This window comes from Symphalangus syndactylus, chromosome 13, assembly GCF_028878055.3.
Source record: "Symphalangus syndactylus isolate Jambi chromosome 13, NHGRI_mSymSyn1-v2.1_pri, whole genome shotgun sequence".
In the NCBI taxonomy this organism is placed as follows: domain Eukaryota; kingdom Metazoa; phylum Chordata; class Mammalia; order Primates; family Hylobatidae; genus Symphalangus; species Symphalangus syndactylus.
Genome location: NC_072435.2, coordinates 25,640,071 through 25,661,743, shown reverse-complemented (window position 1 = coordinate 25,661,743; position 21,673 = coordinate 25,640,071). Strand labels below are relative to the sequence as shown.

The 21,673-nt window shown below is 46.2% G+C and overlaps 1 protein-coding gene across 8 annotated transcripts in view; it reads right to left on the bottom strand.

The window, feature by feature from the left end:
* Window positions 1-7,879: 7,879 nt before the first annotated feature.
* LOC129460672 (zinc finger protein 611) overlaps window positions 7,880-21,673 on the bottom strand; it is a 40,118-nt gene continuing 26,324 nt past the window's right edge. For 6 of the 8 annotated variants that reach the window (XM_063615596.1, XM_063615595.1, XM_063615591.1 and 3 more), the window contains one exon: window positions 13,209-15,934. In XM_063615596.1, coding sequence (XP_063471666.1) covers window positions 14,007-15,934 — 1,928 coding nt within the window. In that variant the 3' untranslated portion in view covers window positions 13,209-14,006. Of the gene's footprint in view, window positions 15,935-17,244; window positions 17,942-21,673 lie in introns of those variants that run through there. The other 2 variants (XM_063615598.1, XM_063615592.1) reach the window with 2 other exon arrangements.

Below are 21,673 nucleotides of genomic sequence, written 5' to 3'. Positions count from 1 at the left end.
CGCCTCCCGGGTTCACGCCATTCTCCTGCCTTAGCCTCTCCGAGTAGCTGGGACTACAGGCGCCCGCCACCACGCCCGGCTAATTTTTTGTATTTTTAGTAGAGACGGGGTTTCACCGTGGTCTCGATCTCCTGACCTCGTGATCCGCCCGCCTCGGCCTCCCAAAGTGCTGGGATTACAAGCGTGAGCCACCGCGCCCGGCTACTCTTTACTATTTAAACGTTGAGAAAATATAATTGAAAACAAAAGAAAAATCTTCCCCCAAATGGGTAATTATCTCCACGACAACAGAGAAATAAATAAAAACCATTTTATTAATAAAGAAACCTTAGACTCAAATGTGATGGGAAATAAAGGCAAACAGCTATGAGATTGAAAAGAGAGAAAGAAATGTTACTGTTCTATCAACCCATTAAGTACATGTTTTCAAGATAAACACTAATCAGTCCTCAGGGAAGAGGACTTGACAACCCCTTGGGTCACACGTACTTCATCCTGGCTTTACTTGGTAATGGAGGTGACCATCTGTGTCAGCTAATCAGCTTCGTCCCGAGGGAGGGGGAAAAACCCTAACCCACATCTTTTTGACAAATGTGAGTTTTACAACATGGCGAAAGGTGCCCTCTCTGGTGAGGCTCCTACAATACGACAATGATGTCAGAGGTAAATAATAAAATTTAGAATATATGATTAAGTGCAGAGTTTGAACACAAAGCTTGGAAATAGCCACCTGGAAACATCAACTTCAAATGAATGGGATCAGCGTTCTCAGGTGGAGACGTTAAGATTTCACACACATAGGAAAAGACAGAGAAGCTTTAGCAGAATCACTACATTTTCCATTCAAGACCAGTGCATAGGGTGCAGCAACTTGACAGGTGATGGACTGATACACTTCAAGGAAGGTTACTTTATCACTCCATAAGAAGGGACAATGATGCCAAAAGGTCTTATCTCTGGGGCTGCTTAGTCTTCCTAATTATTTACAGAATAACTTTTTTTTTTAGTTGTTTGTTTGTTGTTGCTGTTGTTTTTTTCAGACAGCGTCTAGCTCTGTCACCCAGGCTAGAGTGTACTGGCGCTATCTCGGCTCACTGCAACCTCCACCTCCCAGGTTCAAGCAGTTCTCCTGCCCCAGTCAGCTAGGTAGCTGGGATTACAGGCCAGTGTGACCACGCCTGGCTAAGTGTTTTCTATTTTTAGTAGAGACTGGGTTTCACCATGTTGGGCTTCTCCATTAATCTCTCCTGCACACTTCAAATCACATCCACACACACTTAAATTAACTTCAGTTCAGAGATTATAAGCAAAAACCTAGAGAGGACACATCCGCAGTTACTCACCAGACTGAGATGGGAGGATGGCTTGACCCTGGAGAGCAGAGGTTGAAGTGACCCAAGATCGCACCACTGCCCTCCAGCCTGGGGGACACGGTGAGACCCCGTTACCCGCAACCACCAAAAAGTTGGAAACGCATTGAAATAAAAGACAGCTTCAAGAAACGATAAAAGCAATGCATGAAGAAAATTCGAAGGTCAACCAACATACAGAAATTATGAAGAACTACACAGAAACTCTTGGGCTAAAAATAGAGTAACTAAATGAAAAAACTCAATACATGGGTTCAAAATCAGAATTCATTATGTAAATTAAAAATTAGTGAAGAGGGAATGGGTGACGTGGCTCACACCAGGACTTTGGGAGGCCGAGGTGGGTGGATCACTTGAGGTCAGGAGTTTGGAGACCAACCTGGCCAATGTGGTGAAACCTTGTGTCTACTAAAAATACAAAGATTAACCGGGTGTGGTGGTGGGCTCCTGTAGTCCCAGCTACACTAGAGGCTGACACAGGAGAAGCACTTGAACATGGGAGGCAGAGGTTGCAGTGAGCCAAGATCACCCCACTGCCCTCCAGCCTGGGTGACAAAGCAGGACTGTCTCAAAAAAAAAAAAAATAATAATAATAAAATAGGCCAGGCCTGGTGGCTCATGCCTGTAATCCCACTACAAAAAAAAAAAAAAAAGTACAAAAAATTAGCCAGGCAGGGCTGGGTGCGGTGGCTCACACTTGTAATCCCAGCACTTTGGGAGGCCGAGGCGGGCAGATCACAAGGTCAGGAGATCGAGACCATGGTGAAACCCTGTCTCTACTAAAAATACAAAAAAAATTAGCCAGGCGTGGTGGCGGGCGCCTGTAGTCCCGGCTACTTGGGAGGCTGAGGCAGGAGAATGGCGTGAACCTGGGAGGCAGAGCTTGCAGTGAGCTGAGATCATGCCACTGCACTCCAGTCTGGGTGACAGAGCGAGACTCCATCAAAAAAACAAAAAAAAAACAAAAACAAACAAACAAAAAAACCTAAAATCATTTATCAGGTACCGGAAAATGTTTCCAATATGTGATACAGACTAGAAAGCATGCAGTCCTCAATGTAAACTGAACACAATAAATTTCATAGAGGCCAGGCATGGTGGCTGATGCCTGCAATCCCAGCACTTTGGGAGGCCGAAGCAGGCAGATCATGAGGTCAGGAGATCGAAACTATCCTGGCCAACACGGTGAAACCCTGTCTCTACTAAAAATACAAAAAATTAGCCAGGCGTAGTGGTGGGCACCTGTAGTCTCAGTTACTCGGGAGGCTGAGGCAGGAGAATGGCATGAACCTGGGAGGTGGAGCTTGCAGTGAGCCGAGATCACACCACTGCACTCCAGCCTGGGTGACAGGGCAAGACTCCATCTCAAAAAAAAAGAAATTTATCCTTAATAATTACTGTCTACACATAGATAATCAAAGGCAAGTAGTTAAAGGCATAGTTAAAAATATGACAAAACTGGCCAGGCGCGGTGGCTCAAGCCTGTAATCCCAGCACTTTGGGAGGCCGAGGCAGGTGGATCATGAGGTCAGGAGATCGAGACCATCCTGGCTAACATGGTGAATCCCCGTCTCTACTAAAAATACAAAAAATTAGCCAGGTGTGGTGGCAGGCACCTGTAGTCCCAGCTACTCCAGAGGCTGAGGCAGGAGAATGGCAGGATCCTGGGAGGTGGAGCTTGCAGTGAGCCGAGATCACGCCACTGTACTCCAGCCTGGGCGACAGGGCAAGACTCCGTCTCAAAAAAAAAGACAAAACTGACACATGTGCCCGTACAAGTGTAGCATGGACTCAACCCTGATGCCCTGTTTAGAAAGTAGCTCCCAGCACTAGGAGGATTTAGAACTCTTATAATAGGAGTTATAATAGTAATAGAAACCTGCTTACTGCTGCCTTGTTTGCTACCTGTACTTCTTCAAATGATAAAAAGCTTCATTACTTTAGTTAACCAAAATGCTTCAGCACAAGTGTACTATATGAATCAGTATCAATCTATTGCACAAAAAGACATAAGTAGCAAAAATAAGAGTGAGAATTCCCACCAATAAAAAGTGAGTCTCAAATGAGGGTAAGAGAGAGACCCTCTCATATTGTTTTATACTTAGTACCTGTTTTAAGAAAAAAATAAGGAAGTGAAACCAAAAGCAGGCAGCCTGGTGCCAGGCACCAGACCTAAAACCAGACCTGAAACCAGGCCTTGGCCTGCCTGGCCTAAACCTAGTAATTAAAATTCCACCTCTTACCTAGCAACTGATGTTATCTATAGATCCCAGACATTGTATGGAAGGACATTGTGAAACCTCCTGTTCTGTTCTGTTCCACTCTGACCACCAGCGCATGTAGCCCGTCACATTCCCCCTGCTTGCTCAAATCAATCACAACCCTTTCATGTGAAATCTTTAGTGTTGTGAACCCTTAAAAGGGACAGAAATTGTGCACTCAGAGAGCTTGGATTTTAAGACAGTAGTTTGCCAATGTTCCCAGCTGAATAAAGCCCTTCCTTCTACAACTCGGTGTCTGAGAAGTTTTGTCTGTGGCTCATCCTGCTACAACCTGAGGGCAGGAGTTCAAGACCAGCTGGGCCAGAATGGTGAAACCCCATCTCTACTAAAAATACAAAAAAATTAGTTGGGGTTGGTGGCACTGGACTATAATCCCAGCTACTTTGGAGGCTAAAACAGGAGAATTGCCTGGGAGGCAGAGGTTGCAGTGATCTGAGATCATGCCACTGAACTCCAGCCTGGGCAACAGAGACTTTGTCTCAAAAAAAAAAAAAAGCCAGGAGAGGTGGCTCACGCCTGTAATCCCAGCACTTTAAAACCTGGCGGCGGGCCAGGGACGGTGGCTCAAGCCTGTAATCCCAGCACTTTAAAACCTGGAGGCAGATGGATCATGAGGTTATGAAATCCAGACCATCCTGACTAACAAGGTGAAATTCCGTCTCTACTGAAAATACCAAAAAATTATCCGGGCATGGTGGCACTCACGTGTAGTCCCACGTACTTGGGAGCCCGAGGTAGGAGAATCACTTGAACCTGGGAGGCAGAGTTTGCAGTGAGCCGCGATCATGCCACAGCACTCCAGCCTGGCTACAGAGTGAGACTCCATCTCCAAAAAAAAAAAAAAAAAAAAATTAACTGGCCATGGTGGAACTCACCTGTGGTCCCAGCTACTTGGGAGGCTGAGCTTGGGGGATGGCTTGAGCCTGAAGGAGGTCACAGTGAGCTAAGATCACGCCACTGAGCTCCAGCCTAAGCAACAGAGCAAGACCTTCTCTCAAAATAAAATCAAATATATGAAAACAGAATAACTCAAAGTATGAAAATTCATTTTGTTTATATAGGTCCACAAAATAATAAAACAGAGACTCGCAAGAAACTGCATGCTAATAAAAAAAAAGTTGTCATTTTCCCCAGATGTTCTTTTCTTTCTTTCTTTCCTTTTTTTTTTTTTTTAGACAAGGTCTCGTTCTGTCACCCAGGCTGCAGTGCAGTAATGCAATCTTGGCTCACTGCAACCTCTGCCTTCTGGGTTCAAGTGGTTCTCCTGCCTCAGCCACAGAGTAGCTGGGATTACTGGTGCCCACCACGTCTGGCTAACTTTTGTATTTTTAGTAAAGATGGGGTTTCACCATGTTGGCCAGGCTTGTCTTGAACTCCTGACCTCAGGTGATCCACCCACCTCAGCTTCCCAAAGTGCTAGGATTACAGGCATGAGTCACCACGCCCAGCAGATTTTCAAAATATATACATATATGTGTGTAAATATGTACGTATATGTATGTGTGTGTGCATATACATATATATATACATATATATATAAAGGTTTTTAAAATATAAAAAGTAGCAAGTTTTGTTTAAATGAAGAGGAATCTCATCTTGCTGGAAAAGGATACTTTGATAGTTGGGGGCAGGGAGGAATCTTGTCAGATCTAAGAAAATAGAAAATGCCCCCTCCTAGAGGAAGCAATCACTCTTTCAACTGCCTGACATGGAGGAATCTTTAGATATCTGTAGGAATGCAGGCATGCTCAGAGGCAGCCACTATGGCACTCTTTATGCAGAGAAAAATCGCAAAGGACCCACATGTTGTCATTCAGCCAATTTCCAATGCAGATGTCAAAGAGCAAGCTAGCCATGTTTACTAACTTGACAACATGTAAATTTTCACAACTAGCAGGATCCAATATCAAAGTAAAATATTTACTAAAACACAAAGAAGAAAACAATAGACAACGGGATCTACTTGAGGCTGCAGAGTGGGAGGAAGGAGAGGAATAGAAAAAATAGCTAATGGGGCTGGACACAGTGGCTCACGCCTGTAATCCCAGCAATTTGCTAGGCTGAGGGGGTTGGATCACCTGAGGTCAGGAGTCCAAGATCAGCCTGGCCAACATGGTGAAACCCTGTCTCGGCCGGGCGCGGTGGCTCACGCCTGTAATCCCAGCACTTTGGGAGGCCGAGGCGGGCGGATCACGAGGTCAGGAGATCGAGACCATCCTGGCTAACATGGTTAAACCCCGTCTCTACTAAAAATACAAAAAAATTAGCCGGGCGAGGTGGCGGGCGCCTGTAGTCCCAGCTACGTGGAAGGCTGAGGCAGGAGAATGGCGTGAACCCCGGGGGGCAGAGCCTGCAGTGAGCCGAGATCGCGCTACTGCACTCCAGCCTGGATGAAAGAGCGAGACTCCTTCTCAAAAAAAAAAAAAAGAAACCCTGTCTCTACTAAAAATACAAAAATTAGCCAGGCGTGGTGGCATGTGCTTGTAATCCCAGCTACTCCGGAGGCTGAGGCAGGAGAGTTGTTTGAACCCAGGAGGCAGAGGTTGCAGTGAGCTGAGATCATGCCATCATACTCCAGACTCAAAAAACAAGAGCAAAACTGTGTCAAAAAAAAGAAAAGAAAAAAACTATTGGGTACTGGGCTTGATACCGGTGTGATAAAATAATCTGTACAACAAACTCTAATGACATGAGTTTGCCTATGTAACAAACCATCACATGTAGCCCCGATCCTAAAGTAAAAACATAAATATGAAACATTTTATTTTTTAAATTTACTATGGAATTATTTTTAAAGTCTCATAATGATGCAGAAATACACGTGTACGAGACATGCTCTGACACTTGGCACAGAACTGACAGCAGCGGCTCCCCAGTGAGTTTGGAAAGAGGGTGGAGGATGTGACAGGGAAAGGAGATGCTTTGTGGTAAAGGGTCTAAGCTGCAGCTTTGCGCGGAGTTTTACCAGAAAACAAATATATCCATCATGTGATGTTTAAATATCAAAATATATATTTAATAAACATTGGTGGAGCTGAGCATGGTGGCTCGTGCCTGTAATCCCAGCACTCTGGGAGGCTGAGCTGGGTGGATAACCTGAAGTCAGAACTTTGAGGCCACCCTGGCCAACATGGTGAAACCCCATCTCTACTAAAAATACAAAAACATTAGCCAGGTGTGGTGGCACATGCCTGTAACCCCAGCTACTCGGGAGGCTGAGGCAGGAGAATCACTTGAACCTGGAAGGCAGAGGTTGCAGTAAACTGAGATCATGTCACTGCGCTCCAGCTTGGGTGGCAGAGGCTGACTCCATCTCAAAAAATAAATTGCAACCATTTTTACCAAAAACACCTGTTTCACAAGCCTCTCCACAGTAACACCACAGTTTCCATGAGCTTAATGTGCTAAGAACGGTTTAATGAATCTACTGCTATTATTTAGGTTAATTTCCTATTCTTAAAGTAATGATGGAATAAAACACCTTATGTCACTCATGTCTGTGTATGAACTTTCTCTTCTAATTGGTTCGATTTTTGGAGCCAGAAACACAATAACTCACTCAATTACCTAAAAATGTAGTATAAAATCAGGGAGAAAAGATTTTCCCTTACTGGTCTCCTTTTCTAGAATTTACCATGTACTTTGTGCACATTAATACGTGACTTCCATTGGCAGCTGCTCTAACCCTGGTCCACAGAGAGCTGACAGTGCATCCAGATGTGGCCCCTGAACAATCCCTGCTGCCCAACAGCACTGACATCACGGGACCCTCACCCCATCTCCATCCATGTCTGGGTGTGAGCCCTTCCCAGGCCCATGCCCAGTGCAGCCTCTTCCCAAGTTCATGTCACTCGGTCACAAGAGATAGAATCTGAGCCAGATGAGAGGGACTGAAGGAAGGCATGGGTGAGTGTGAGCAAACGTGTCAGGCAGGACACTTGAGACTCAGAGAAGATTCCCAACTCCAAGGCCCAGGGTATCTGAAAGGAAGGAGACAGAACAATCCACCGAGAATATCATCTCACCTGAGGAAGAGCCATCCCTGACTGCTTTACTTTCCTCTTCCTTTTCCGGGTTTCTTCCTCACGTACCAACAGTCTTTAGAAGTCAATCCTGAATGTTAAAAATATGTTGTTTATTGCTCAGAATCAACAGACCCCCTCCCTGGAACACAACCACACATGCGAAGTGTCACGCGCGTCCATGGGAAGAGGCCACCAAACACGCTTTGTGTGAGCAACGAGGCTGTTTATTTTACCTGGGTGCAGCCGGGCTGAGTCCGAAAAGAGTCAGCAAAGGGTGGTGGGATTATCATTAGTTCTTATAGGTTTTGTGATGGGTGGTGGAGTTAGGAGCAATGTTTTGCGGGCAGGGGGTGGATCTCACAAAGTACATTCTCAAGGGTGGGGAGAATTACAAAGAGACTTCTTAAGGGTGGGGGAGATTGCAAAGCACATTGATCAGTCAGGGTAGGGCAGAAACAAATCACAATATTGGAATGTCATCAGGATATTTTCACAGTTGCTTCAGGCTATCTGGATGTATAGGTGCAGGTCACAGGGGATGTGATGGCTTAACTTGGGCTCAGAGACCTAACTAAAGACCTCACCCTGAGGAAATATGGTCCCCCCTGCTGCTCTCCACACCAGGGACAATAAACTCCTACAGGAAAACTCCCACTCCCCTTCTGGAGGAGTCCACACACGCTGCAGCAATGGGGAGCTGGGCTGGAATGAGCTCCCCCTTCAGGGCACAGACCCAGCCCTGACCAAACCCCATGCAGAGGCTGGGTGCCCTGGCTCGCGCCTGTCATCCCAGCACTCTAGGAGGCTGTAGCGGGTAGATCGCTTGAGCTCAGGAATTTGAGACCAGCCTGGGCAACATGGTGAAACCCCATCTCTACCAAAAATACAAAAACTTAGCCAGGTATGGTGGTGCACGTCTGTGTGTCTGTGGTCCCAGCTACTTAGGAAGCAGAGGTGGGAGGATCACTTGACCTCAGGAGTTTGAGATCAGCCTGGCCAACATGGTGAAACCCTGTCTCTACTAAAATTACAAAAATGGGCCGGGCATGGTGGGTCATGCCTGTAATACTAGCACTCTGGAAGGCCAAGGTGTGCTGATTACTTGAGGTCAGGAGATCGAGACCAGCCTGGCCAACATGGTGAAACCCAGTCTCTACTAAATACACAAAAAGTAGCCGGGCTTGGTAAGCATCTGTAATCTCCGCTATTCGGGAGACTGAGGTAGGAGAATCGTTTGAACCCGGGAGGTGGAGGTCGCAGTGAGCCGAGATCGCGCCACTACCCCCGTCTTGGTGACAGACTCAAAAATAATATAAAATGGAAGTTAAAATACAAAAATTAGCCGGGTGTGGTGGTAGACACCTGTAATCTCAGCTACTTGGGAGGCTAAGGCACAAGAATTGCTTGAACCCAGCAGACAGAGGTTGCAGTGAGCCAAGATCACGAGGCTGCACTCATAGGCTGAACGATAGAGTGACTCTGTCTCAAAAAAAAAAAAAAAAGGGCATTTCTGATGTGATTGATGCAGAGACAATGAATCCTGAGTAAATGATACAGACTGATGGACAAGGAAACTACAGACAGGGCTGGGAGGGTATGCCCGACAGCTCTGAGCCTAGACCTGAAGGAGGAGAAAGGGACAGGGTACACAGGGTAAAACCAGGGACGACGACCTGAGACAGGAAGGGTTTTGATGTTTGGGAAAAGAGAAAAGCAAATGTGACTGGGGCAGAGGGAGTCATGAGATGAGGGCAAGTTCCCAGGAGGAGGCTGGACACTGGCGGGGGCCCTGGACACAGGGCTGTGGAGCCACAGTGAGGAGTTGGGCTTTTGTCCTGGGGAACACGGGAAGCCGGTGGAGGGTTCCCTGCCAGGGACTGACATGACCCGCTTTAGATTTTGCTGTGATGTCCTCATACAGAGAAAGGCCCTGAAGATGGTCTCTGTGTCTCAGTCTACACCTGTTTCTTCCATTCTTCTGCTTTTTTCATTTTTAGGACACTGCATCCCATTGAAAATTCTAATTACAACTGGGCACTCCTCAAAAAAAAAAAAAAAAAAAAGCCACACCGAGACATGCACTCCATTTTGCCAATAATTTCAGGGGTCAAAGTCACTCGGGTTGAGTTTTCTGGTCAAGCCCCTCATCGCCAAGTTGCAGGGAGGCTCACTGGGGCTCAGATCAGAAGATATTTTCACCGAGTTACCCTGAGATGGTCTGAGATGAGTGAGAAGGTGTGCCTGAATTATTACATGGGGGCCTGGAAGGGCTAATGGGAAGGGTTGATCTTATCACCCCCACTCTGGAAAATTAGAGAAGCCTCTTTCACAAACCTTGGCTAAAGAAACTTCTTTTGCCGGGCACGGTGGCTCAAGCCTGTAATCCCAGCACTTTGGGAGGCCAAGGTGGGTGGATCACCCGAGGTCAGGAGTTTGAGGCCAGCCTGACCAACATGCAGAAACCCCGTCTCTACTAAAAATACAAAATTAGCTGGGTGTGGTAGAGCATGCCTGTAATCCCAGGTACTTGGGAGGCTGAGGCAGAAGAATCACTTGAACCCGGGAGACGGAGGTTGTAGTGAGCCGAGGTCGCACCACTGCACTAGAGCCTGGGGCACAAGAGCGAAACTCCATCTCAAAAAAAAAAAAAAAAAAAGAAACTTCTTTTGCAAGGGTCTGAGGCCATTGATCCCTGACAGTTTATTCTTCCTTACAAGAAAATCACAGTAACATTTATAAAATGCAGAATTGTGAACACACAGCTATTGACCTTGGAAACAGTGAAAGAAGGTCAGGTGTAGAACTAAAACATAAGCAAATTGTTTCAATCAAGAATACATGAGCGGTCAGGCGCAGTGGCTCACGCCTATAATCCCAGCACTTTGGGAGGTCGAGGTGGGCAGATCACCTGAAGTCAGGAGTTCGAGACCAGCCTGGCCAACATGGTGAAATCCTGTCTCTACTAAAAATGCAAAAACTTAGCTGGGAGTGGTGGAAGCCACCTGTAATCCCAACTACTCGGTATGCTGAGGCAGGAGAATCACTTGAACCCAGGAGGCAGACGTTGTAGTGACAAGAGATCGCACCATTGCAGTCCAGCCTGAGCAACAAGAGCGAAACTCCATCTCAAAAAAAAAAAAAAAAAAAAACCGAGGCTGGGAGCGGTGGCTCACACCCATAATCTCATCACATTGGGAGGCCAAGTTGGGCAGATCACGAGGTCAGGATTTGAGACAAGCCTGACAAACGTGGTGAAACCCCGTCTCTACTAAAAATACAAAAATTAGCCAGGCATGCTGGTGGGTGCCTGTAATTGCAGCTACTCAGGAGATTGAGGCAGGAGAATCACTTAATCCCGGGAGGCAGAGGTTTCAGTGAGCTGAGATCGCACCACTGCACTCCATCCAAGCCAACAGAGCAAGACTCCATTTCAAAAAGAAAAGAAAAGAAAAGAATACATGGGTGCTTTTGGAGGAGAGTTCTATGCCAATCCAGCCCATGTTTCAACATTTTTCCAGAATGGTCCAGAGGGCTTTGAAGGAAACACGCAATAAATAGCTCCCAGCTCAAGATTTTAACAAATGACATATGGAAAGAAAACTGAAAACAGACTAACTGGTTAAACTACATTTTGATGTTTAGTTAAAAGACCACTGACATCTTTACCAAGTACACACTGAAACAATCAAACTTAAGTATTAGGTACCAAAGGTTTTCAATAAATAACACAGACTAGAAAGTATGCAGACCTTGATCTGAACAGGATGCAACTAATTTAAAACAGCAACTATTTTGAATTTTTTTTTTTTTTTGAGACGGAGTCTCGCTGTCGCCCAGGCTGGAGTGCAGTGGTGCGATCTCTGCTCACTGCAAGCTCCACCTCCCAGGTTCAGGCCATTCTCCTGCCTCAGCCTCCGGAGTAGCTGGGACTACAGATGCCTGCAACCACGCCTGGCTAATTTTTTGTATTTTTAGTAGAGACGGGGTTTCACCATGTTAGCCAGGATGGTCTCGATCTCCTGACCTCGTGATCCACCTGCCTCGGCCTCCCAATGTGCTGGGATTACAGGCGTGAGCCACTGCGCCCGGTGTTGAAATTGTTTTTTAAAAAAATCTAACAAATTCTGGGGTAAACCGGAAAATAACTGGAAAATATACAAGTACAGAAATGAATGATGTGAGCTGATTATAGGATGCTGCAAAGGCATCGTTCGAAAGTCATTGTGTATTAAGAAATAAAACTTTTTTTTTTTTTTTTTTGAGACGGAGTCTTGCTCTGTCTCCCAGACTGGAGTGCAGTGGCGTGATCTCGGCTCACTGCAAGCTCCGCCTCCCAGGTTCACGCCATTCTCCTGCCTCAGCCTCTCCGAGTAGCTGGGACTACAGGCGTCCACCACCACGCCCGGCTAATTTTTTGTATTTTTTTTAGTAGAGACGGGGTTTCACCGTGGTCTCGATCTCCTGACCTCGTGATCCGCCCGCCTCGGCCTCCCAAAGTGCTGGGATTACAAGCGTGAGCCGCCGCGCCCGGCCTAAGAAATAAAACTTTTATAACTAAGATTTATCTCAAACTCAAACTGCAAAAATAAAAAATAAAGAGAGAAATGAAGAGGAACCAGAAAGGAAAAAAAGGAAGTCTATTATACGAGAACAAAAGCATTTTTGATGTCTCTTTTTTTGTTATTTTTTGTTTGTTTGAGATGGAGACTCACTCTGCCACCCAGGCTGCAGTAGAGTGGCACAATTTTGGTTCACTGCAACCTCTACCTCCCAGGTTTAAGCAATTCTCGTGCCTCAGCCTCCCAAGTAGCTGGAACTAAAGGTGCACACCACCACCCCCAGCTAATTTTTGTATTTTTAGTAGAGATGGGGTTTCACCATGTTAGTCAGGGTGCTCTTGAAATTCTGACCTTAGGTGACCAGTTCACATGGGTCTACCAAAGTACTCTGATTGCAGGGATGAGCAACCACGTACAGCGGCTTTGAGATCCTTTTTTTTTGAGACAGACTCTCACTCTGTCACCCAGGCTGGAGTGCAGTGGTGCGATCTCCACTCCCTGCAAGCTCCGTCTCCCAGGTTCATGCCATTCTCCTGCCTCAGCATCCAGAGTAGCTGGGACTACAGGCACCCGCCACCACAGCCAGCTAATTTTTTGTATTTTTAGCAGAGACGGGGATCCACCGTGTTAGCCAGGACAGTCTCGATCTCCTGACCCCGTGATCTGCCTGCCTCAGCCTCCCAAAGTGCTGGGATTACAGGCATGAGCCTCCGTGCCTGGCCTGATATCCCTTTTAAAAAGTACTATGATATGTCCCTTTTAAAAAGTACTAACTCAAAAAAGTACTATCTCTTTAAAAAGTACTAGCTGGAAAAAAAAAATAATAGAAAATAAGAAACAAAAAACAGGCTGAGAAAAGTGGCTCACATCTGTTGGCCATGCTGGTTTCAAACTCCTGACCTCAAATGACCTACGTGCCTTGGCCTCCCAACGTGCTGGGATTACAGGCATGAGCCACCACACCTGGCCCAATCCTCTTAACATAAACACTTAAATGTCAATTAATGCTTGAACTCAATGTTAAGTCAACACAAACTCAAGTCAATGCTGAATTGACTCTAATGTCAATTAATGCTTGATGGTTTGCTATACTCATTGTATTGGGAACAGTTATCTCAAAAATGAATTTTCTGATGTTCTGCATGGAGTGATCTCGGACTGAAGACCTTGCCACACTGATGACATTTGTAAGATTTCTGTCCAGTATGGATTCTCTGATGTCTAATGAGGTGTGAACATGAAGCAAAGGCTTTGCCACAATCATCACACTTGTGAGGTTTCTCTCCTGTATGAATTCTCCTATGTTTTGCATAGGATGAAGCTTGACTGAAGATCTTGTCAGTCATGACATTTGTAAGGTTTCTCTCCAGTATGAGATCACCGAAGAACTGCAATGTATGAACGATGTCTGAAAAATTTGCCACATTTATTACACTTGTAAGATCTCTCTTCATTATGGATTCTCCAGTGATTTGTAATTGTTGTAGCGTTACTGAAGACTTTGTGACAATCATTACATTAGTCAAGTTTCCCTACACCATGAACTACCTGATGGTGAATAAGTGTTGACTGCTTGCTAAAGGCTTTGCCACACTCATTACACTTGTAAGGTTTCTCTCCAGTGTGAATTCCAGTATATTGTTCCAGGTGTGAATCACTCCCAAGTCTTGTCAGAAACCTTACATTTGTACGGTTTCTCTCCAGTATAAATTCTCCTATGTCTTAAAGGTGTGATTTCCAAATGGAAACTTTGTCACATGCCTCACATTTCTAAGGTTTCTCTCCAGTATGAATTCTATGATGACGTGAAAGGTGTGATTGTTGATTAAAAGCCTTCCCACATTCATTACACTTGTAAGGTTTCTCTGCAGTGTGAATTCTGGTATGTCTTGACAGGAGTGAATTACGCACAAAAGCCTTGTCACAAACCGTGCATTTGTAAGATTTCTCTCCAGTATGAAGTCTACGATGGTATATAAGGGATGGCCAGTGACGGAAGGTGTTGCCACACTCATTACACTGGTAAGGTTTCTCACCACTATGAAGTCTACGATGGCAATGAAGGGATGACCTGCGACTGAAGGTCTTGCTGCACTCATTACACTTGTAAGGTTTCTCACCACTGTGAACTCTACGATGGCATACAAGGTATGAACTGTGACGGAAGGTCTTGCTGCACTCATTACACTTGTAAGGTTTCTCTCCACTATGAATTCTAGTATGTTTTGTCAGATAGGAATGACATGCGAAAGCCTTGTCACAAACCTTACATTTGTATGGTTTCTCTCCAGTATGACTTATCTTATGTGTCTCAAGGGTTGATTCACGACTGAAAACTTTTTCACATTCATCACATTTGTAAGGTTGCTCCCCAGTATGAATTGACTTATGAATTAAAAGATCTGAATTTTGACCAAAGGTCTTCCCACATTCATTGCACTTGTAAGGTTTTTCTCCACAGTGAATTCTAGTATGTTTTGCCAGTTGTGAACTCTGCACAAAAGCCTTGTCACAAACCTTACATTTGTAAGATTTCTCTCCACCATGAAGTCTACGATGGCATACAAGGGATGACTTGTGACTGAAGGTCTTGCCACACTCATTACACTTGTAAGTTTTCTCTCCAGTGTGAATTCTTCTATGTCGAGCCAGCTGTGAATGCCACGTGAAAGCTGTGTCACAAACCTTACATTTGTATGGTTTCTCTCCAGTATGAATTCTCTTATGTGTCTCAAGGGTTGATTTCCGACTGAAAACTTTGTCACATTCTTCACATTTGTAAGGTTTCTCTCCCGTATGAATTCTAGGATGTGAAAGTTGTGATTGTCGATTAAAAGCCTTGTCACATTCATTACACTTGTAAGGTATCTCTCCAGTATGAATTGCCTTATCAATTAGAAGGGCTGAATCTTGACCAAAGATCTTGCCACACTCATTACAATTGTAAGGTTTCTCTCCAGTATGAAGTCTACGATGGCATGTAAGGGATGACGTCTGACTGAAGGACTTGCCACACTCATTACACTTGTAAGGTTTCTCACCAGTGTGACATCTATGATGGCATGCAAGGTATTGCTTGTGATTAAAGAGCTTGCCACATACATCACATTTATATTGTTTGTCTCCTAAATGGATTATCTGGTGTTTCCTTAAGAGTGAGCTACAATTAAAGGCTTTGCCACTCTCATCACATGGGAAAGATTTTTCTGTCATGTGTACTTCCTCTTTTTGTGTGAGTAATGAAGAATTCGGAAAATCATTCCCATAGTTATTAGAAATCTGGGTTTGGGACCTACAAGAAATTCTCTGGGATGTTGAGACTGAGGGAGCATCATTGGTAAACTTCTCAAGTTGATTACCAATTTCCCCTTTGATCTGAAATATGTGCAGTTCAGGCAGATGTGAATAAAAGCTTGTTCCAAGCTGATCATTAATAGGCTTGTTTCCAGCATGCCTTTGATCATCTCGGTCTGTACTACCAGTCAACATTTTTATTTTTGTCATGGGTGCTTCAAGGCCATTTCTTTCATCTTCTTGACACTGAAACTCAATGTCATGAATTTCTTTCTCAATTTCCTGGAAGCAAAAATCTCTAATGTGATAACGTTCATGTCTTTGCAATGTCCCTGAGTGGAACACTTCTGTATTGCCTTGCCCTGTTGACAGGACCTCCTTCTTCAAGCGTTTGGAAGAGATATCTACAAAATATAAACACCAATAGGTTTCCAATTAAGTACAGATGGTAAATCATACTGAAGTGAGTAAATATGACACAAAAAACAATACTTATTTTGAACTTCCCAAAAACCACCTTGAAAGTTTAGGAAAACGAAAGGAGTAAGATTCTTTAATAAATAAAGGGCAATTACATGTCCTTCAAGTCAATTATATGAAAGCCTATTTCCTATGTCATGACAAAACACTAACAGGGCACAAACATGTGTAAGCCTAAAGTAAGGAGTATTTTTCCACTGTGACCCTGAACTGTATCACAATTTGCAAAAAGCATATCACTGTCACATCAATGAAGAGAAAAATATATATTCTTCATATTTAAAGCATATTTACTCTATACAAATAAATGCTAAAAAAAAAAACCCACACAACATACTATATTGGTAAATAATACACAACAAGCTCATGTAAGGATAACCAAAAGCAACAGAAATTCTGTATTGTCAAACAATTATAGCACTGAAAAGCTAAGAAAAGATTACAAAAATTAGCCAGGTGTGGTGGCCCACGCCTGTAGTCACAGCTATTCGGGAGGCTGAAGCACAAGAATCCCTTAAACCTGGGAGGTAGAGGTTGCAGTGAGCCAAGATCGCACCACTGCACTCCAGCCTGGGTGACAAAGTGAGACTCTACCTAAAAAAAAAAAAAAAAAAAAAAAGTTAATAGAATGTTTTGCTGAATAAATGTCATAAATTATCTATAAGAACAGGCACGTAGTGACTTTTCAAAAATTTTTTGTATTTTTATTTTTTTGAGATGGAGTCTTGCACTCCAGCTTGGAGTGCCATGGTGCCATCTCAGCTCACTGCAACCTCTGCCTCCTGGGTTGAAGTGATTCTCCTGCCTCAGCCTCCTGAGTACCTGGGATTATAGGCATGCACCACTATGCCTGGCTAATTTTTGTGATTTTAGTAAAGATGGGGTTTCACCATGTTGAACAGGCTGGTCTCAAACTCCTGACCTCAAGTAATCCACCCGCCTCGGCCTCCCAAAGTTCTGGGATTACAGGTGTGAGCCACTGCACCTGGTGGCACTTTGTGACATTAACGTGTAGAGTGTGTCAGTTATATTGCATACCACATACCGAAAAGCCATATGCAAAATTATAAAAATTAATAAAATATTGTAACCCAAGATAAAACCAGCAAGCAAATAAGTACATTTACACAGCCTGCAGAATTCTAAACAACTCCCTCTTTAAAAAAAAAGCCACAACTTCTACTTAACCACCAGCACACAATATGAGAACTGAAATATATGTTAAGATCACTACCTTCTGATGTATGAGGTCAAGAAAATACACAGAATTAGCCCAGGTGCGGTGGCTCAAGCCTGTAATCCCACCACTTTGGGAGGCAGAGTCAGACGGATCACGAGGTCAGGAGATTGAGACCATCCTGGCTAACACTGTGAAACCCTGTCTCTACTAAAAAAATACAAAAACATTAGCTGGGCGTGATGGCGGGTGCCCGTAGTCCAAGCTACTCTGGAGGCTGAGGCAGGAGAATGGCATGAATTTGGAAGATGGAGCTTGCCGTGAGCCCAGATTGCGCCACTGCACTCCAGCCTGGGTGACAGAGCGAGACTCTGTCTCAAAAATAAAATAAAATGAAGAAAATACACAACATTTTAAGAAATAAGAATTGGCTAACGGCTGGGCACGGTGGCTGACACCTGTAATCCCAGTACTTTGGCAGGCCAAGACATGTGGATCATGAGGTCAGGAGTTTGAGAACAGCCTGGCCAACATGGGGAAACTCCATCCTATGAAGAATACAAAAAAATCAGCTGGGCCTGGTGGAGGGTGCCTATAATCTCAGCTACTTTGGAGGCTGAGGCAAAAGAATCATTTCAACTCAGGAGGTGGAGGTTGCAGTGAGCCGAGATCGCACCATTGCACTCCAGCCTGGGTGACAGGGCAAGACTCCACCTCAAAAAAAAAAAAAAAAAGGAAGAAAGAATTGACTAATAGTGTAGAAAAGTGTAATTATGATGTCACAATTACACTTATGTAACAGCCAGGCAATACAGCAATTTTATATATATGCATCCCTATAGTTATCTAGTTCACTATGCATAAAATATAAAATATAGAATGTGTACTGGGAAAATTTATTAGATGAGATCAGAGAAAACATTGTATAAAACAAATTGCACAATAAGAACAAAAAATATGATGCAGGCTCCCTGGCCCGAATGTTCGTATTGGCCAAAAGCCACTATCAGATTTCTTATTCTCCAATAGGAAGTTCCTGCAGATGGGGTCTTTTAGAGTTTGGTCATGGGTGTTGACTAATTATGAATAGGACTAGGGCTTTTAATGATATTTTTTCTTTCTTTTTTTCTTTCTCTCTTTACTTTTCCTTTTTATTAATTTTTTTTTTTTTTGAGAGGGAGTCTCACTGTGTCGCCCAGGCTGGAGTGCAGTGGTGCAATCGTGGCTCACTGCAACCTTTGCCTCCTGGGTTCAAGCGATTCTCCTGCCTCAGCCTTTGGAGTAGCTAGGACTACAGGCGTGCACCACCATGCCCAGATAATTTTTATATTTTTAGTAGAGAAGGGGTTTCACCATGTTGGCCAGGATGGTATCAATCTTTTGACCTCGTGAACCGCCCTCCTCGGCCTCCCAAAGTGCTGGGATTACAGGCATGAGCCACCACGCCCGGCCTCTTTATTTTTGAGACAGAATTTCGCTCTTGTTGCCCAGGCTGGAGTGCAATAGCGTGATCTAGGATCACCACAACCACTGCCTCCCAGGTTCAAGCGATTCTCCTGCCCCAGCCACCCAAGTAGCTGGGATTACAGGCATGTGCCACCACTCCCAGCTAATTTTGTAGTTTTAGTAGAGATGTGGTTTTTCCATGTTGATCAGGCTGGTCTCAAACTCCCGGCCTCATGTGATTTGGCCGTCTCAGCCTCCCAAAGTGCTGGGATTGCAGGTGTGAGCCACCATGCCCGGCAAAGACTAGTGCTTTTATAAAAAGAGACAGTAAAGAGCTGATTGCCTGTTCCTCATTACACCATGTAAGGACACAGGAGGAAGATGGCTGGGCTGAACTACAAAGAAGGCTCTTACCAGGAGCCAATCTAGCTGACACCTTGCTCTTGGATTTCCCACTTTCCAGATTCATGAGAAATAAATTTCTATGTCTTAAGCTTTCCAGTTTAAGCTATTTCTTTTTTTGTCTGTTTTTGAGACTGAGTCATGCTTCATCACCCAGGCTGGAGTGTAGTGGCACAATTCTCCTGCCTAAAGAGATTCTCATGCCTCAGCCTCGTGAGTAGCAGGGACTACAGACACATGCCACCATGCCTGGCTAATTTTTTTTTTTTTTTGGGGGGAAACAGAATCTCACTCTGTCACCTGAGCTGGAGTAAGTGGTACGATCATGGCTCACTGCAACATCCACCTCCAAGGTTCAAGTGATTCTCGTGTCTCAGCCTCACAAGAAGCTGGGATTACAGGTACATACCAACACCCCCAGCTAACTTTTGTGTTTTTACTAGAGACGGGGTTTCACCGTGTTGGCCAGGCTGGTCTTGAAATTCTGACCTCAGGTGATCCACCCGTCTCGGCCTCCCAAAATATTGGGATTATAGGCGTGAGCCATCACACCCATCCAACTTTTTTTAATTTAGTAGGTTCAAGTTTTCATTATGTTTGCCCGACTGGTCTCAAACTCCTGATCTCAAGCCATCTACCTACCTTAGCCTTTCAAAGTGCTAGGATTAGAGGCAAAAGCCACTGCGGCTTGCCAGTCCAAGCTATTTCGGACACAACAGTGAGACGAGTGAGACAGGTAAAGGGGCATCTCATCATCAACATCACTGAGGGCTGACAAATCTTATTAAACAAAGGAAGTTTAGAGTCTGTACTATAAAACTTATAATATATGAAGCCATCTAATAGTATTCACTTGTTTTAAAAAGCAGGTGGACGAATCACTAGTAGAAACTCCGTCTCTACTAAAAATACAGAAATTAGCCAGGCTTGTGCCAGGCATAATCCCAGCTACTTGGGACCCTGAGGCAGGACAATCACTTGAACAATCACTTGAATCACAAGAAGTGGAGGTTGCAGTGAACCGAGACTGCACCACTGCACTCCAGCCTCGGGAGCAAGAGGGAAACTCCATTTTTTAAAAAAAAAAAAAGGCTTCCTTCCTTCCTTCCTTCCAGGCTTCCTTCCAGGCTTCCTTCCTTCCTTCCTTCCTTCCTTCCTTCCTTCCTTTCTTTCTTTCTTTCTTTTTTCTTTCCCCTCTCTGGCCCAGGCTACAATCTACTCGGCTTGCTGCTGCCCCCGCCGCAAACTGCCCTTCCAGGCTTCCTTCCTTCCTTCCTTCCTTCCTTCCTTCCTTCCCTCCCTCCCTCCTTCCTTTCTTTCTTTCTTTCTTTTCTTTCCCCTCTCTGGCCCAGGCTACAATCTACTCGGCTTGCTGCTGCCCCCGCCGCGGACTGCCTGGGACTGCCGGCGCCCGCCACCGCTGCCTGCCTTTTCTCCTTTGGATGCAGGCACGCGTTCACCATCTTGGCCACGCTGGTCGCCAGCCCCTGACGCCGAGTGCTCTGCCCGCCTCAGCCTCCCGAGGTACTGGGACTACAGACGGAGTCTCGCTCACCCAGTGCTCGGTGTTGCCCGGGCTGGAGGGCGGTGGCGTGGTCTGGCCTCGCGGCAGCCTCTACCCCCCGGCCGCCTGCCTTGGCCTGCCAGGGTGCTGGGATTGCAGCCCCTGCCCGGCCGCCGCCCCATCTGGAAGGTGGGGAGCGCCTCTGCCCGGCCGCCCCGTCTGGGAGGTGAGGAGCACCTCTGCCCGGCCGCCCCGTCTGGGAAGTGAGGAGCGCCTCTGCCCGGCCGCCCCGTCTGGGAAGTGAGGAGCGCCTCTGCCCGGCCACCCACCGTCTGGGAAGTGAGGAGCGCCTCTGCCCGGCCACCCACCGTCTGGGAAGTGAGGAGCGCCTCTGCCCGGCCGCCCCATCTGGGAAGTGAGGAGCGCCTCTGCCCGGCCTCCCACCGTCTGGGAAGTGAGGAGCGCCTCTGCCCGGCCACCCACCGTCTGGGAAGTGAGGAGCGCCTCTGCCCGGCCACCCACCGTCTGGGAAGTGAGGAGCGCCTCTGCCCGGCCACCCACCGTCTGGGAAGTGAGGAGCGCCTCTGCCCGGCCACCCACCATCTGGGAAGTGAGGAGCGCCTCTGCCCGGCCACCCACCGTCTGGGAAGTGAGGAGCGCCTCTGCCCGGCCGCCCTGTCTGGGAAGTGAGGAGCGCCTCTGCCCAGCCACCCACCGTCTGGGAAGTGAGGAGCGCCTCTGCCTGGCCGCCCCGTCTGGGAAGTGAGGAGCGCCTCTGCCCGGCCACCCATCGTCTGGGAAGTGAGGAGCGCCTCTGCCCGGCCACCCATCGTCTGGGAAGTGAGGAGCGCCTCTGCCCGGCCACCCCGTCTGGGAAGGGAGGAGCGCCTCTGCCCGGCCACCCCGTCTGGGAAGGGAGGAGCGCCTCTGCCCGGCCGCCCCGTCTGGGAAGTGAGGAGCGCCTCTGCCCGGCCACCCATCTTCTGGGAAGTGAGGAGCACCTCTGCCCGGCCTCCCATCGTCTGGGAGGTGAGGAGCGCCTCTGCCCGGCCGCCCCGTCCGGGAAGAAGTGAGGAGCGCCTCTGCCCGGCCGCCCCGTCCGGGAAGAAGTGAGGAGCGCCTCTGCCCGGCCGC